General features: G+C 39.7%; 1 protein-coding gene across 5 annotated transcripts in view; it reads right to left on the bottom strand.

Moving 5' to 3' along the window:
* Nucleotides 1-17,261, bottom strand: part of Dip2c (disco interacting protein 2 homolog C) — a 420,838-nt gene that overhangs the window by 19,583 nt on the left and 383,994 nt on the right. For 4 of the 5 annotated variants that reach the window (XM_055603910.1, XM_055603911.1, XM_055603912.1 and 1 more), the window contains 3 exons: nt 12,352-12,520; nt 10,504-10,674; nt 5,374-5,435 (listed from right to left, as the gene is read on the bottom strand). In XM_055603910.1, the coding sequence (XP_055459885.1) occupies nt 5,374-5,435; nt 10,504-10,674; nt 12,352-12,520 (402 nt within the window). Of the gene's footprint in view, nt 1-5,373; nt 5,436-6,898; nt 6,929-10,503; nt 10,675-12,351; nt 12,521-17,261 lie in introns of all 5 variants that reach the window. The other variant, XM_055603914.1, reaches the window with a different exon arrangement.

The raw sequence follows: 17,261 nt of genomic DNA, 5'->3' as shown, positions 1-17,261 counted from the left end.
TAAAACCAAGGAGAAATGGTAATGAATCTATTTAATCACTTCCTCCTGTAGGATAGACATACTGAGATCTTTATCTTAATCTCTAAGATTGAGATCAATCTGTTCTCTCTCCTTCTTTCCCTCACAGTACATAGCATACTGACAAACTAAGGTTAATTAAGTGATAATTGGGCAGGTGTCTTGACACTCCCAAGTGAATGTCCCATTAAATCAATTGGTAGAGTAATTAATCCTTGTGACAAATCTTCACATAGCTGTAATGAGAAAACCACTACCCTACTTTCATATGAACACCAGAGGAATGAAAAAGGATCAACATTTTCAGAAACTCTCCTGTCTCACTGCCTTTCAGCGGTTGGCATTGCATTTTCTCTGAGGGTAGCACATCAGGGTGTTGTGGATGGAGACATTAGGCCTCTGTAGGTAAGACTTACCTCACTACTACAATCTCCATCCTCTTTTTGCCAAAAGCTCCCAGCACATTTCAAGTTACCCTTAGAACCTCAGAGCTTTAGAGGTACCGCAAAGACTAAATTTATTGTGCCCATCACAAACAGAAAATTCGAGACCTTAGAACTAACACCTTGTCCCCAGGTCATAAGCAGGGAGATATAGCTCCTGTCTGATCCTGGAGCCCCTATGTCATAGAAGCTGCAACACAATGTATATTTCACATATGTCAATCAAGGTCAATAGTGCTGAGGATGTAAAACCTGGGTATTATTTTCTCCTGGGAAGAGGTGGCTACAGTGTAGATGAGACAGTAATTGAGTTGAGAATGACAGACTCAGCTTCTTAAGGGGAAGTGAATAGGGGGGAAGAGGGATGGAGGGTGAGGCTGAGAGGAGATGAGAGAGAGGGCTACAATTGGGATAGAAAATGAATAAATTGTAAAGAAAAAACAACTTGTTTTTAAAGGCTATGAGGGAAAAAATCCTGAAGGAACACCAACCATATGGAATCCCAGAGAATGCAGATGGGGCTGTCAGTGTCTCTGAAGGTCAGGAAGGTGGACCTCCACTGGCCAATGGAGTGAGGTGGGCAGGACAGACTTACACAGAAGATCAAATAAGCAGGAACATTGCAAACACTTATCATCTTGATATTACAGCAGGGGATGGACTGAGTAGATAACTCAGTCAATAAAGTTGAGTTATACACACATATACTCTGCAGTGAAAAATGTAAGGAGAGTGTGTTGCAGAATGATAGAGTAAGGAGGCATCTCTCAGCCACAGATGGTAGGGAAGAGCTGCTGGGGCAAAAGAGAAGCAGGTGCATCTACCAAAGACAGTAGGCTAAAAAGGCCTGAGGCAGACCTGAGTGAAGAGAGTTGAGGAGTAAATTTCCAGGAAATGCTCTGGTGGCTGTGGAGTAGCCCTCAGTTTTTCTCTGATATAGATGAGAACTGAGCAGTTTATTTCAGGAAAACTGCACTGTATCATATCCAAGCTCTAAGAAGGTCCTTGGGCCAGTCCACCACACTGATGGAAGGTCTGCTCAGACACAGCCCATAAGTCTCAGGTAGCCCATGCAGGAGAAAATTATTCCTGATCATCACAATTGAGGACATTATCCAGTGAAGTTTGCTGACACATGGCCCCAAAACAATTTCTAGTACACAACTCACTGTCAAGTCTCATTCTAATTATTTTAATGACCAAAGCAGCTTAGTCAGGGAAGACTATTACTACCAACTTGAAATTAGAGCAAAAGTGTCATTCAGATGGCCTTAGTCAAGATCACAAAATTAATTGATCACAAAGGGCTAATCTTCGACATAGGCCTCCTGCTCTTTCCAGCAGTGCGGTGTGGATCTGATGTTGAACATAGATTACTTCATCACTACATACCATGCAGATCCTCATTTCACAGCACCTTCCCAACCCTTCCCTTCTCAGTAATGTCACAATGAAGACAAATGATGGGTTAAAAAGACTAATCGGGACACCTAAAGAAGCTAAGCAAGAAGGAGGACCCTTGGTAAGATGCTCAACCTTAATTCAGAAAAGCAAACAGGATGGACATTGGGAGAAGGAGAAAACAGGAAACAGGACAGGAGCCTAATACAGAGGGCCTCTGAAAAACTCTACCCAGCAGGGTATTAAAGCAGATACTGAGACTCATAACCAAACTCCGGGCAGAGTGTAGGGAATCTTATGAAAGAAGGGGGAGATAGAAAGACCTGGAGGGGACAGGACTTCCACAAGGAGAGCAACAGAACCAAAAAATCTGGGCACAAGAGTCTTTTCTGAGACAGATACTCCAGCCAAGGACCATGCATGGAGATAACCTAGGACCCCTGCACAGATGTAGCCCATGGTAGTTCAGTGTACAAGAGGGACATCTCTGACATGAACTCAATGGCTGGTTCTTTGATCACCTCCACCTGAGGGGGGAGCAGCCTTACCAGGCCACAGAGGAAGACAATGAAGCCAGTCCTGATGAGACCTGATAGACTAGGGTCAGACAGAAGAGGAGGAGGACCTCCCCTATCATTAGACTAGGGGAGGGGCTTAGGTGAAGAAGAGGGATGGTGGGATTGGGAAGAGATGGGGGAGGAGGCTACAGCTGGGATGCAAAGTGAATAAACTGTAATTAATAAAAAATAAAATTAAAAAAAGACTAATAGGTAAAGATAGTTCTTGAATGCTCATCTCAGGGCCAAACTTTAGGCAGAACACAGGGAAGAAGGAAGGGTGGGAAGAGAGAGACATGGAGAGGACAGGAGCACCACAAGGAGACCAACAAAACTAAAAGATCTGAGTCCAGGGGCTCCTGCAGAGACTGATGCACCAATGGAGGATCATGCATGGAGAGGACCTAGACTTTCTGCTTAGATGTGGCTGATTGGCAGCTCAGTCTCCACGTGGATCTCTGAGTGAGAGGAGCAGGGGCCACCTTTATCATGAACTCAGTTGACTGCTCTCTGATCACTCGCCCCTGATGATGCAGCCTTGCCAGGCTCCAGAAGAAGAGGATCCAGGCAATCCTGATGAGACTTAACAAGCTATGGGCAGATGGCAACAATGGAGAGCTCCTCCTTTCAGTGGACTAGGAAAAGGGAATGAGGGGAAGAGGGAGGGAGTTGAGAGAGGAAGCTTCAATTGGGATATATAATGAATAAATTGTGAAGAAAAGATTAAAATAAAGAAAAAATAGTTCTTGAGATATTCTATCCTTTTTCTCAAAAGAAAAACCCCACATCCAAACTTTAGGCCTTCCCTGTCACTCAGGTACTCCTAACACAAGAGGACATCCAACCACACTGCATTGAGAAATCTGCTCTTTCTGTATTTGGGGGCCAAGCCAAAAGCAGAACTGCTGGAGGGTCACTGCTGGTATGGAAACAAGGCTTACAGTAAGGTTTACAGTTGAGTGGATTTGTTTTCAGATGCAAAAGCTGTCACTTGGAGACCCTCACACCACTGACACCTTAACACTGAACAAATTATTCAGTTGTTCTAATGCTGGTGCTCCATAATTGAACTCTGACTAGCCAGAACCTGGTTCTGTAAAGGACAGTGCTGAGGAGTGTTTCAGGATATTTGATCATACTGTAAACCCTAACATTGTGTTGTTTATTGGAAAAACCTGTTTCTAGTTGTAGTATGGCTAAGCCATAGGACACACGTTTAATCCAAGAGCCTTCTGCTTGAATATTATAAACAGAACTAAATAAAGATAATCATAGGTCAAGAGGTAGAGCTAGAAACCAGTTTACAAGGAGTGAAGATAGGAAAAAAACTGAAGAGAGGAAGAAGTCAGGAGGATGGATAGAGAGGTACACAGGAAGTAGAAAGGGGACATTCAGTTTGAGTATTTTTTTTTTTTTCTTTGAGATGTCATGGGGAAGGAACATTCCTCTTTTGGGAACTTTGGCTGAAGAGAAAGGTCAGCTGGCTACTTTCTCTGCCTTTATGAACTAACACGCTTTCAACCCAACATCTGGCTCCTGGGTGTTCATTGCTAAAAATAAAATGTTTGAGATTTCTGTTGAAAAAACAACAACAATAACAAAAAAAAAAAAAAAAAAAAAAAAAAACAAACCCAAAAACCAAGAGGGAAAAGTAATTTTCATTGGTCCCTAGCCTCCATGTAAGGGGCTTTAATGCTACAGCCTCTGATCATCTGTGATGAAGTGAGAGTCTAACAGGATTGTGCAGGCCAGGTAGGCCACCTACACGAGTGCAGCTGGCTTCTGTTTGGTGCTGCTGCTATTGTAGCACTTGTTCTATGCACTGCAAGGTGTGGGCAGTGTCCTTGACCTCTACCAACTACATGGCAGAATATCACTTTTGAAGGCAAATTGTACCAATCAGAACTGGCTCCAGATACAGCCTAACATTGGCTATGGGTGCTCACAGGCTTGTGAGAGTAGGGAGTGGTGACTATCCTGGTCTCCTGGGGGTGGCCATGTTTCACCTGGCCAACAAATTAGGACCCCCCTCACTCTGCAGAGACACTAACTCTTGTCTCTGAAGAGTTTCAGCTGCCTACTAGGTAGGTGTACAAGCTGCATCCCATGCCCTCACCCCTAACCACACAAAGACTCTGGCTGTTTTCCCGGTGTTGATAGGTGAGTGAACGTCTAGAAAACACAGGGTAAACAGCATGCTACCTGCTTTAGAGCAACACATTCGTGTAAAACCTAGTCACCTATGCAATATATCAACCTATGCTTACATCTGTACAACAACGATGGAACATTCCCATGGCCACCAATTAGAACACAAACCATTTCAATAGAAAGTATTAATTTAAATAATAACATTTTTTCTTCTCTGATGGACATCTCAATTGGTCCTTCTAATTGAGACAGGGCTTCCTCCGAAAGGTCTTATCTTGAATGCCTGTGCCTTCTCTTCCTAAGACATACTTAATAAAAACAAAAAACAAAAACAAAAACACAAATGGGCACACACCAATAACTCCATTTAAAAATCTTGTTCAGTAGTTTCACAGAAAAGTCAAGTTTACTTCTACTTTAATTTTTTATAAAAACATATTTTGTTTTTACAAAATCTCTTTCTCTCCTTTCTCTCACACACATATACACATAGACACACTTCTCATGTAGAAATATATCTAGAACGCTGAGATATATTGACATACAAATTGGAGCCTGACTGAGATGGCCATGACTTCCAGTTTATCTGATACTTCTAGTCATACTATCAGACTTGTACTACCAAGTTTTTAATCTGTAAGTTTTAGCCAATTTGCACAGCCATGCACTTTATCCATATAATGATACTTTGAACAAGTAGTCATAGCTACTTTCATTCTAACTTGGATATATACTGGACCACCATGCTGGACCACCAACAATGGAGGAAGAGAGGAAAAGGAGAGAGAGGACAGAACCCATACCTGTCATGTCTCAGGGCTCTCATGTCAACATAGACAGTTGTGGGGTCAGGTCCAGATGTCCCCTGAAAACAACAACACAGTGTAGTTAATCTTTCTGCATGGAAAGAAGCTTTGTCTATACTCTCTACTAAAGGTAAGCAGTTTGGTAAAACCTTAAGCTGAATAAAAAACCCTAAGGACTAATGGTGCTAAACCAACTCCTCTCCAAGTAGCCTTTAACATCAAGTTTAACATCTAAATTCCCAAAAGGAACACCTTAGGATCACACTGGCCCTTCACAAAGCTTGACCCCAGCCACACATGTATAAGAATGAATGGAGGGATAGAACATATTTACAAGAAAAAGTTTGGTTGCAAAAGTGGGTTGTCAAGATAATAAGGGTCTCTTGCTCAGAAATTTCCACTACAGACATTCAGAAAGGCTATTTTTAGACCATAAGATTCTGAAGCAGAAGTGTGACAGGACCTGACAGATTGAGGAGGAAGATACAAGATTAATTATTTTGTTCTTTTAATCCTGCTTGTGCCTCTAGAAGGTTATTTTTGTCTGTGACATAAGTCAGAAAGGTTCTACGTTTCTCCAAATCAGCTGAGCAGTAAATACTCTGAGCTGTCTTCATTTAGCACAACAGTCCAGAAATTTCATCTCAGCATCATAAATATCTTCTAAAAATATACTGGACTGATCTCTGAGCAATGGCTTCTGCTAGAGGAAGGTCTGCATTATTGAAATGACAAAATAGTTTACATATAAGGCAATACAATAAGAAGGCAGAAAAACATGGCAAACACAACACATTTGTAAATGGAGTGGAGAAAGTTAAGCTCTTCAGAATTTACTTGAACTGTACTACATTTCTTTAAGAATCTCAATTTTGTACCAACAGTATGTTTAAATAAAAACAATGACATGTTGTTGGACATGTTGGTACATGCCTTTACTCCCAATGCTCAGGAAGAAGGGGCAGAGGCAGGTGGGTAGTTTTGAGTTCCAGGCCACCTAGGGCTACATACTGAAACACTGTCTAGAACAAAACAATTCCACCACCTTTTTGTTTTAATATTCAGGGACAGTGGTCACTGGGTTTATACCACCGAAAGCAGGAAAAAGGAAAACACATGCAAATAAGACTTGGATGTTTACAGTGTCAGTGGCCAACAAACGATGTTCTTTCCACCTTGTACTTACTCAGTGGAGATGTGTTATAGAGCAGCAGGTGGAAAAACACTATTGAAGTGATCAATATGAGACTCATAACCATAAGTGGTCAATTAAAAATAAGCAACAGGTTCTGAAAAATGGAGAATGGTGGGGAATAGAAGTAGACCCAATCAGCAAGTGAACCAATGATGGTGATACACCATCTATGTGGTGGTTTTCTAGGTGGTACCCCAGCTACAGGCCTACAGATTGCCTGTCAATCGCTGCATTGCCTTTCCAACTTGTCCCAGTGTTGGAAGCTGGAAAGGCAGGAGGTATGGATGTGGGTTATGCACTGGTGTGATGAACAGAAAAGTCCCCTACCTGCTCGGCCAGTGTCCACAGCCTGTGGGGCTACAAGCAGCAAGAGGGTGGGGACAAGAAAGAAGGAGAATACACCAGGCCAACAGACATCAAACACAAAGGACACACATAGGAGACACACAACAAAACAATGCAACAATAAAGGATGGGATGAAGAAAAGGGAGGGATGGAGTTGGGGGAGAATGCAGAAAGCAGGGAACAAAGTAAAAACAAGATCAAAACAATGTCAAATATGGAAACCATTAAAATTAATCACTATACTGTTAAAGGTAGAAAAAAAAATTGAAAAGATGTCAACATATCCACAGAGCACAAAAGAGAAATAGAGGACAGACCATAGTATATCAATTGTTTCAGTATCTATCAGTAATGTAGACAATGCATCTCTAGTGACTTTATGGTACTTTGAGCTTCCTCTTTCCAATGGCACTTGAATATATATATTATTGGTTCACTTCAAAGTATATATTTCATTGGTTCAATCTAACGACTTCAGTGAAACAGTTTTTAAAAGATGTATTTTATTTTTAATTATGTCTATGCAGGTATGTCTGTGTTTTTGAATGTGGGTGCTAATGCAGGGCACAGGTGTCAGATCTCCCTGGAGCTGGAGTTATGTCTGACACAGGTGCTGAGAAACAAACTCAAGCCACCTCTTCAGCTCCTTAAATAATTTTAAGTTTCTCACTATGCTAGTGAGGACAAGTATTTACAGTTATAATACCTTACCCTATTCATAAGATTAGTAGGAGAAAAGCATCAAAGGAGCATTTGAGGTCTGAAGGTAATTGCTCCCTCTTTATATATCAAGTATGATGTCAACCTGGGTTACATGCGACCCTGTCTCAAAAACAAAACAAAAAAACCCTAATTTTTTAGGGAGAGTGGTGGTGGGCTAGGCAAGCAAGTTTGGTCTGGGAAAAAGATAGTGAAAATCCAGCTAATTCACTGGCCTGTAATCTGCCAGTCTATGTTATTAGCTGTCAAGGGACCAGCCAAAGACTATCTAGTTTTGAAATGTTTTACTGGAACATGGCCCATTTGTTCACACATTATCTGTTTTTGCTTTAATCTGAACCTTCTGAAAAGAGCATACAACATCAGGCCTGGCCTCTTTACTATGACCCTGTAGAAAAACATGCCCAGTGAGGGCATCCTTTTACAGAGCTGGTAAGCAACATGCAAGTGCTCAGGCTAGAGAGTAGTGCAGCTTTGTGATCCCACTGAATTTAAATGACAAGCTCAGGTTCTGGTTCCTTGGTTCAAAGCATAGTCTGAAACCCAGAAACTTTTCTTGACTGTAACAAAGAACAAGTCAAATGATGGAGGATAAAGGTTCCATGATCTCAGACTGGAGGCTTAATTATCAAGGACAACATATAGCAGGAGAAAAACAGAATGTTGTAGTTGACAGTAACTAACTCCCCAGAACATGCAAAAATTCCTGACAACACTTTATTTTTACTTCTCTCATCTAAGAACATGGCAGAAGAAAACAAGTGGCTTGAAAGCTCAAATTAATTAAAATCTTATTTTAGCTATTTGTTTTATGCTGAGAGAGATTTATACTACCCTCTGAGCATTCTACTTTGTTCTATTTAATGATCAAGGACTCTTATTTTTCTCGCCATGATAACTGTATTTCTCTTTCTTTGTAGGAGTTTCAAAATTTAAGGTTGATTAGAACTATTATTATTGATTTAATTCTGCAACCTTATTTATACACAAGCTTTTCACTCAGATAAATCACTCAGCTTATCCAATGTGATAAAAAGTCAGCATTCAAATTTAATTTTTTTAAAAATTATTTTTCCTTAATTGGAAAACAACAACTGAGGTCTCCTTTGGGAGATAGAAGGCCATTATTTTTCCTTCTCTTCCTTTAATGAAAAGGGGATGCTAATTTTTATGTTCTCAGTAAGTGCAGAGAGTTTCTCTGCTTTAAATAGCAAGCAGTCAAGGCTATGGGAAATTGTCCCTAACATTGGATAAACAATAACAGTACTGTAGCAACAGATGTCAGGCTGGGCATAGTGGTGCATGCCTTTAATCCTAGCACTTGGGAGGTACAGGCAGGCTGATCTCTGAGTTTGAGGACAGCCTAGTCTATATTGTGAGTTCTAGGACAGCCACAGCTACAAAGTGAGACCTTGCTTTGAAAACAAAACAAAACAAATAAATAACAACAAAAAACTTTTGTTAAAGCTAATTAAATACTAAAGTTCTAATATCTACTTTCATCATAAATTCAACAAATTAAAATTATATCATTTTATGTCTCAAGTTTCTGAGAAATGTCATTCCTAAAATGAGAAATGGCTCATTCTTACAGATGTCTTTGTTTTTACTCCATATTTCTGTTAATTAGCAAAGCCCACTTAACCTCTCTAGGGCCTTCTCTCATTGTAAAAACCAATGACTAAACTTTATCCTTTATGTGTATGGGTGGATCTAACTAGATCCTAATCAAGATGTTGGATACATTTTGCAGCCCCCTTCCCCCCAAGGGAGGAGCAGCCTTGCCAGGCCACAGAGGAAGACATTGCAGCCACTCCTGATGAGACCTGATAGGCTAGGGTCAGATGGAAGGGAGGAGGTCCTCCCCTATCAGTGGACTTGGAGAGGGGCATGGGAGGAGATGAGGGAGCAAGGGTGGGATGCTGAGGGAATGAGTTTATTCTGAAGAAAACTCAGAAGTGCTACATAGGGGACACTAAGCTCTGACCAAGTGAGTATTCTTCATCTAACTGATGCAACTTCTGCTGAAATGGTTAAAGGACTCCAGTTTCAGCACTTTTCTGAAACTTAGCCATACTCAGAAGTGACAGCATCAATATTTGTGAGTGTGTTGTGCTCTGAAGAGGGTCATTAGTGAAGCTATTCACTGGCACATCTGCAAGAAGACATGAATAAAAGTGTAGAGCAAGAAAAGAAAGAGGAAGGAAGGCCCTTGCAGCTATGGAGCCTGAAAAGCCTCAAAAGGGACCAGGAAGAGGACATAACCTCTGCCATGTGGATGGTGGACAGCCCATTTTAGGCAGGAACATTGCAGACTGAAGTGTCAGCAAGGAAAGGAATGGATGATTCCATAAAAGAGAACATGGTTCAATATGAGACTGAAGAAGAGTAAAGAGAGATGTGAGACTGGGTAGTAAAAACAGCGGGGTACCACTGGTGAAGAAGATGTTTGCAAAATAAAAACAAATCCCTAATTTACTCCTTCATTTTTAGAATTACACTCATTTGTTTGTTTATGGTGGGGAGGGGAATGCTGAACATATGCACCACAGTCAGCCTGCAGGGAGTTCTCTCCTTCTACCATGTGGTTTCTAGGGATCAAACTCAGATCGTCAGTCTTGACAGTGAGCACTTCTATCCACAAGTCATTTCCAGGACCCAGGAAGTGAATAATAGCTATAAATGTAGTCTCCAATTATAAACAGAAAAAGAAAAATGTGTGCACCAAATCTGCATGATGAAAAGTGATATGTCCGAGGTGAGGCAAGCATCTGCCAAGGAAAATTCACTGAACAGGTCTGCACTGCACACCTGTCATTGAGATCAGTCTTCTGACACAGCACTCACTGGTTTCAATAAAACTTACCTGTAAGCAAATCGCCAGGTTCACTCTGCAGCCAAAGGAAGTGCTAACAGCCCGTGGGTGGAGGCCCAAGTCCTTAAAGAGCTTTGAGAAAGACTGTGTGAGGGCGATTCGGGGACGCTCTTCTGCTACAACCACACAGGTTCTTACTCGGGACAAGTCCAGTCCTCGTGCCTGGAAATAAGGACAGGGACACTAACTAAGCCATCAATATGTAGCTGTGTGTGACCTAGACACCCTTTCATTCAGAATTCCTCAGGAACAGTGAGAACCCAACACTGCTCTTGATTTCTAGTGCCATCTGTCCCCAAAATGTTCTGTAAGCCAGTTGAGGATGTTAGTACAATAAAACCAAAAACAAACAAACAAAAAACCCAGCCAAACCAATCAAAAAGCCAAACATATAAACAAACAAAACCATACAGATATTCAAAATAGTAAAGATGCCATTGAAAACATGTTTGAAATGATAGCAAGAATCCCAGAAAAAAGGCCAAGGGAAGCACTCTTACTGGAGAGGACCAGGCATTAGTGTACATTCTTTTGGGCACGATCGACCAGGAATGTACACATGATGGGGCTAGAGGACCCTACCTATACTTCAGGGCTCACATCTGCCAGTAATTCCAGTTCCAAAGGACTAACACTCTTTTTTAGGTCGGGGCAGGGGAGGTTGTGCCTAATCTTACCGCAATTTGATATGCCATGATTGTTGATATCCCTGCCCTTTTCTGAAGGGAAACAGAGGAGGAGTGGCTAGGGATTGGAGAAGGTGGGGGTTATCAATTGGGGGCAGAGGGAGGGAGGGAAAACTGCAGTCAAGATGTAATATATGAGAGAATAAACTCATAAAAAATAAAGAAGACAGTGGCGTATCCTGATTCACAGAGCTATGGCAAGTATCAATGGAAATGTAATGTAATATCACAATCACTCAATTGTGATAGTTCTGATTATTATGTACATGCTAACAACAAAACTTAATGAAAATGCACCTGACCATTTTGTAATGTAATATAGACAGACTAAAAGATAATTACTCTCTGTAACTCTTCCTTATGTAAATAATTTCATAAAATTCCATTTATATAGATTAACATCACAGCTACACATTTTGTTTCATTACACTGCGATGAATAGAAAAAAATTCAGAGGAAATAAATGTCCTACGTTCTGCTTCTCTCTATGTATACACATACAAACGTAAATAACCTGTACAGTTACACACACACACACACACACACACACACACACACACACACACACACTGCACATACAGGCAAAGAATAGCTGGATGGAATACTACCAAGATATGTATTAGCATTATTTTTCCCTCTTACCATTAACTAACAATCACTCAAATTATCATGAAAATATGTCTATCAAATGCCCTAATTTAAGTAGAGGGAAACACTGTTCTCAGTGTAAATCAAAAAGAAAAAAAGTGAAAACCAAAACACTTTTCACTTAGTTGCAAAATGAATTTTTGTTACAGTGTAGACCATCAAATAAGGACCTCCCAACAACCTAAACACGAACATGTAAACTTAAAACTCTCTACTTGAACATCAAAATCAGGTAGAAACAGAGAAAAAGTTAACATTTTTTGAACACTGGTGGAGCAATTTAGGACAAAATACTTTACAATCTTGTTTATTAGTATCTGTGACAGGGGGAAAGTATTCATGGGGAAAACCTAAAACCTCATTTCCCCCAAATCAATCTACAATCAGATCACATTTCAGTTCTTTGGGAAGACTGTGATGGCCTCACCCAATGTGAGTGTCCTTTTCAGGACTAGCGTGAACTGGAGTGCTGGTGAACCTGGAGGCTCTAGCAGGGGCTGCTTACCTTGAGGGACTCAGTTTGTGAGCCCAGCCCCTTGGTGCAAAGCTCCATCACTGAATAGGAACAGAAGGTATCCCGGACTTTGTACTGACTCACAGCAAGAAGCCACAAGGCAGGGTTGGTCTCCAGCTCAGAGGGTGGGATCAGAATGGACTGGTGCCCCGAGTATACACTGCAGACACAAGACAGGCCATCAGGGCTGAGACCCAGAGCAGATGGGAAAGAGACAGTAACATTCATCACTGAGAAACAGGACCACTTCAAGCAAGAAAATTTCATATGTAAGACAAATAGAAGAGCAAGATACAAATAGATTGTCTCCTGTGCCAGTGAGTTCCAGACTCTTCCTCACTTTTTCTTCTAACAGGGTTAGTGTGTCTGGTTTTATGTTGAGGTCTTTGATCCACTTGGACTTTATTTTTGTGCAGGGTGATAAGAATGGGTCTGTTTGCATTTTTCTACATGTAGACATCCAGTTAGACCAGCACTATTTGTTGAAGATGTTATATTTTTTCAATTGTATGGTTTTGGCTTCTTTGTCAAAAATCAAGTATCCATAGGAGTGTGGATTTATTTCTGGGTTTTCTATTCGATTCCATTGATCATCCAGCCTGTTTCTCTGCCAGTACCATGCAGTTTTTATTACTGTTGCTCTATAATACAGCTTGAGATCAGGGATGGAGATACCTCCAGAAGATCTGTTATTGTACATGGTTGTTTTAGCATTCTCGGTTTTTTGTTTTTCCATATGAAACTGAGAATTGATTTTTCAAGTTCTGTAAAGAATTGTGTTGGTATTTTGATGGGAATTGCATTGCCAGGCCACAGAGAAAGACAATACAGCCAGTCCTGATGAGATCTGATAGGCTAGGGTCAGATGGAAGGGGAGGAGGACCTCCCCTATTAGTGGATTAGGGGAGAGGCATAGTGAGAGAAGAGAGAGGGAGGGTGGGACAGGTAGGAGATAAGGGAGGATACAAAACAATAAATTGTAAGAAATAATAATAATTAATAAAAAGATGCAAACAGATTAAGAAAACCCCATAGGAAGAAAATTAAGACAATCAAAAGAAGTCAGACACTTGATCTTCCTACTGTCAATCTGCCCTGTATTATGTCCAAACCATCATACAGAATGACAAGTACAGTCATCCTTATCTTTTATCTTTATAGTTGAGAGTACACTTAGGAAAATGACAGATTACATATTTTAATTAACAATCAATTGATTAGGTAATTGGTATGGATTTTAAAAATAAAGTATTTGTTCAAACTGTCATTTTGAATAGCAGTTGCTATTCTTTTTAGTATTTTCCCTGCATGTATGCCTGCACGCCAGAAGAGGGCAGATCTCATCATAGATGGTTGTGAGCCATCATGTGGTAGCTAGAAATTGAAACCCAGGACCTCTGGAAGAGGAAACAGTGCTCTTAACCTCTGAGCCATCTCTCCAGCACTGAAACTGCCATTTTTAATGCTTATCATTTTGAATTAACAGTCCTTGATCCTACTTTCTATAATAAAAAATCCCAGATAAATATTCTGAGATTTAAAGAGATATTTTCACTATACAAAAATTCATATGAAACCCAGATCATTGTTATGTTCTATCAAAAGACATATCTGTCTGTCTGTTTTTTTCTCTCTCTCTCTCTCATTCTCTCTCTGTGTGTGTATGTGTGTGTACACCTGTAATCTTTCTAGCAATCTCATTTTAAAAAACTTCAAAACTAAAAGCAAGAGAGCCCCGCTGGCTCAATAAATTAATGGAAACTGTATGAGCCCATAAACTTATTTTGAATAGGATCCTTCACATAGAGAACCACTGTAGAGAGAACATGGCAAAAGAGTACTGGTAGCAAATTTTCATTTCTGTCTTTATTTGTACATTTCAAAATTTCACTCATTTTTGCCAAATAGCAAATCCTGACCTTTTGTACAGCCTTTCTAATGCAGTTAGTAATTTGAGAATGAGGATATCAGTACATACAAAGAAAGAAAATCGGACTTTAAATTATCATTATGTTTTATATTGGCTATTTCTTTTCTCTTTTTAAAACTCTTATCTTAGGATTGGAGAAGGAACTCAGCATTTAGGAACACTGGCAGCTCTTCCAAAGGACCCAGGTTCAATTCCCAGCACCCATGTAGTAGCTCATAACTGTTGTCTATAATTTTAGTTCTAGGGGATCTTCATGTCTCCATGGGTACCAGACACAAATGTGTATAGACATGTGGAAGCAAATACTCATAAAATAAAATTTTAAAAATTAAAATTCTTATCTTATATTGGGTTACATAAGACCAGTTCCACATGAGTGTATAATACACTCTGAGCATATTATTCCCCATCATGCCCTGCAACTCTTAAGTAGATTATTTTTGCTTTGACTTATAAAATGTCATGGCAATAAATACATATAACATCAACTTTACCATTAAAAAATTCATTTCACTATTTTATACATATAAGCATTGGGCTGCAGGTATGTCTGTACATCAAGTGTACACCTAGTGCCCTCGGTGTTCAGAAGGTGTCTGATCCCCTGGAAATGGAGTTAAAGACACTTGTAAACTGCTCAGTGCATGCTAGTAGTTGAACCTGGGTCTTCTTGAAGAGAAGTCAGTGCTTAAACACTGAACTATTACTCTAGCCAGTCCCTAACTTTACCCTTCTAACCAATTCTAAGTTTGCACATCAGCAGGTTTTGTTGTAAGCACAAGGATGTGTAAACATCACTATTTCCAAGCCCTTTCTCTACTCAAAGAGAAACTCTGTATCCTTTACATAATAATTTACCATCTCTTTTCTCTTGCCCTCTATTCTTTCTCTGTGTCGATCCCAAATGCTCCCTTTAAGTAGAATTATACAAATATGTCCTCTTCATCATGGCTTATTTCATTCAGAATGGTAATTTTGAGGTTGCCTACATAGCAGTATATGTCTGAGTTTTTCCATGTTGTGGCTGGATACTACTTGACTGGGGGTACACATTACATGTTGTTTATACATTCTCCACTGATACTTTGCTGGGGTCCACCTTTTAGCTATTGTGAATAAAGCTGTGAGGAATATTATTATACCAACGTCTGTTTGAATACTTCTTTTGAGCATATATTCAGGAATATAATTGCTGGACTACTGGGTAATTCTGTGATTAACTTTTTGGGAAACGTTAAAACCATGTTCTATAATGACTGATAATTTTGAATTCTTACTAGACATCATCCAAGTCTCTCTGCATCCTTTGCCAACAACTGGTATTCTCTGCTTCAGTACACCTACTGTAGAATGAAATGGTACTTATCTCTGATTTTGATTTGCTTTCCCTAGGGAAATGTGTAAATGTTTATAATGAATATGTCATAATCAGTAAAACCCCATGTAAATAATTCTAATATCCAATAGTAGGACAATTTTTTTTAATGATTTGCCATTGAAGGGTATTTATTAAGGACTTTTTTTTGTTGTTTGTTTTATTGAGACAAGATTTTACTTTGTAGTTTAGGCTGGCCTTGAACTTATGGCAGCCTTCCTGTTAGAGCCCAGCAAGTATTAGGTTACAGGTGTGAGTCATTACACCCATCTCTAAAGATCATTTTACACTAGGTTTTTTCACAGAGTTCAAATAACATTACACAAGTATACCTATAATAATAATAGATTTATATACTATTCAAATAACTATCTGTTACAAGTTACTTTCTAGGCAATGAAATGTGAGGTTAGCTTAGTCCTTGAGAGCAAACTTACATCCAGCTGTCCTTTTATCCAGAACCAAAGCTTTTTACACTGTTTTCCCAAAACCTAGCATGAAATGAGCCTTCCAAAAAATTACCTTTTTTTTTCTTTCAAAGCATATCCATATTATTTTCCAATATTTTAAGAACTATACTTGGGATCTGACAGCAAAGTAGATGTCTTCTTAGCTCTAGAAATGCCATTTAAGGGCTTATACTTCCTTCTCTCCTCACCCAGACCTACATATGTTAAAAATATATTCTATGTTTAATGAAATGCATGTTGCAGAGGTCAGTTATCACATCCCTGTGGAATTGCAGTTACAGGCAGTTGTGAGCTGCCTGGTATGGGTGCTAGAAATCAAAACTGGGTGCTCTACAAGCCAGTATGTGCTCTTAACTTTTGAGCCATCACTCCAACTCCATGAACAATCATTGAAGACTGGGTGTTATTTCCAGAGCACACCATAGCTAAAATAGACATCCTCTCCCTGTCTCTACCTGGCTTGAGAGGTTTGAATAATGACCTCATCCTAATCTTTTTCCTAGAAATGTGTAGCTTTCCCCATGATGCCCAGGGGAGTAAGGCATTCCCACCTGAAGTGATTTTACTAAAATTTAGGATTTCATTTGCTATCAGGAAGCTTCATTTAGACTCTAACTAGGTATGCCTTGGAATTAGAGCTTTATTCATTAGCTAGTGTGTCATCTCCAATTAGAAACCTCAAGGTAGCACTGAGCAGCAATCAGAATAAGTGGAAAATTTACCTTGACTATATGAATATTAAAAGAACTACCTCAAGGCCAAACACAGAACCATACATCAGCAAGAGTCTAAGCTCTAGCAAGCCTACACATTATAAATCCCATAAATCATAATTACCTACCAGGAAGCACTATGTGTCTTTCTATACTGAGAAGTAAAGGAACATAGTGTTTCTGTTAAAATCAAATGCTATGCAGCCCATTCATGATTCAAAGTCCAATATGCTACCTTAATTAGATGTTCTTAGTTTTTTATTTTATTTTTGAAGCTGAAAATTAAACAGCTATGCGGTCACATTAAGTACTTTCCAGTACCACCAAACAAGCTTAATGGCATTTGGGCTTAATGCCTTAGGGAATAAACACTGAGGTATATAAACTTATAAAATGACTTTCTTTTTAATTCT

This window comes from Psammomys obesus, unplaced genomic scaffold (genome assembly GCF_907164565.1).
Source record: "Psammomys obesus unplaced genomic scaffold, mPsaObe1.curated_primary_1811, whole genome shotgun sequence".
Classification (NCBI taxonomy): domain Eukaryota; kingdom Metazoa; phylum Chordata; class Mammalia; order Rodentia; family Muridae; genus Psammomys; species Psammomys obesus.
Note: the sequence above shows the minus strand (reverse complement) of the source record. Positions and strands in the feature narration are given on the sequence as shown.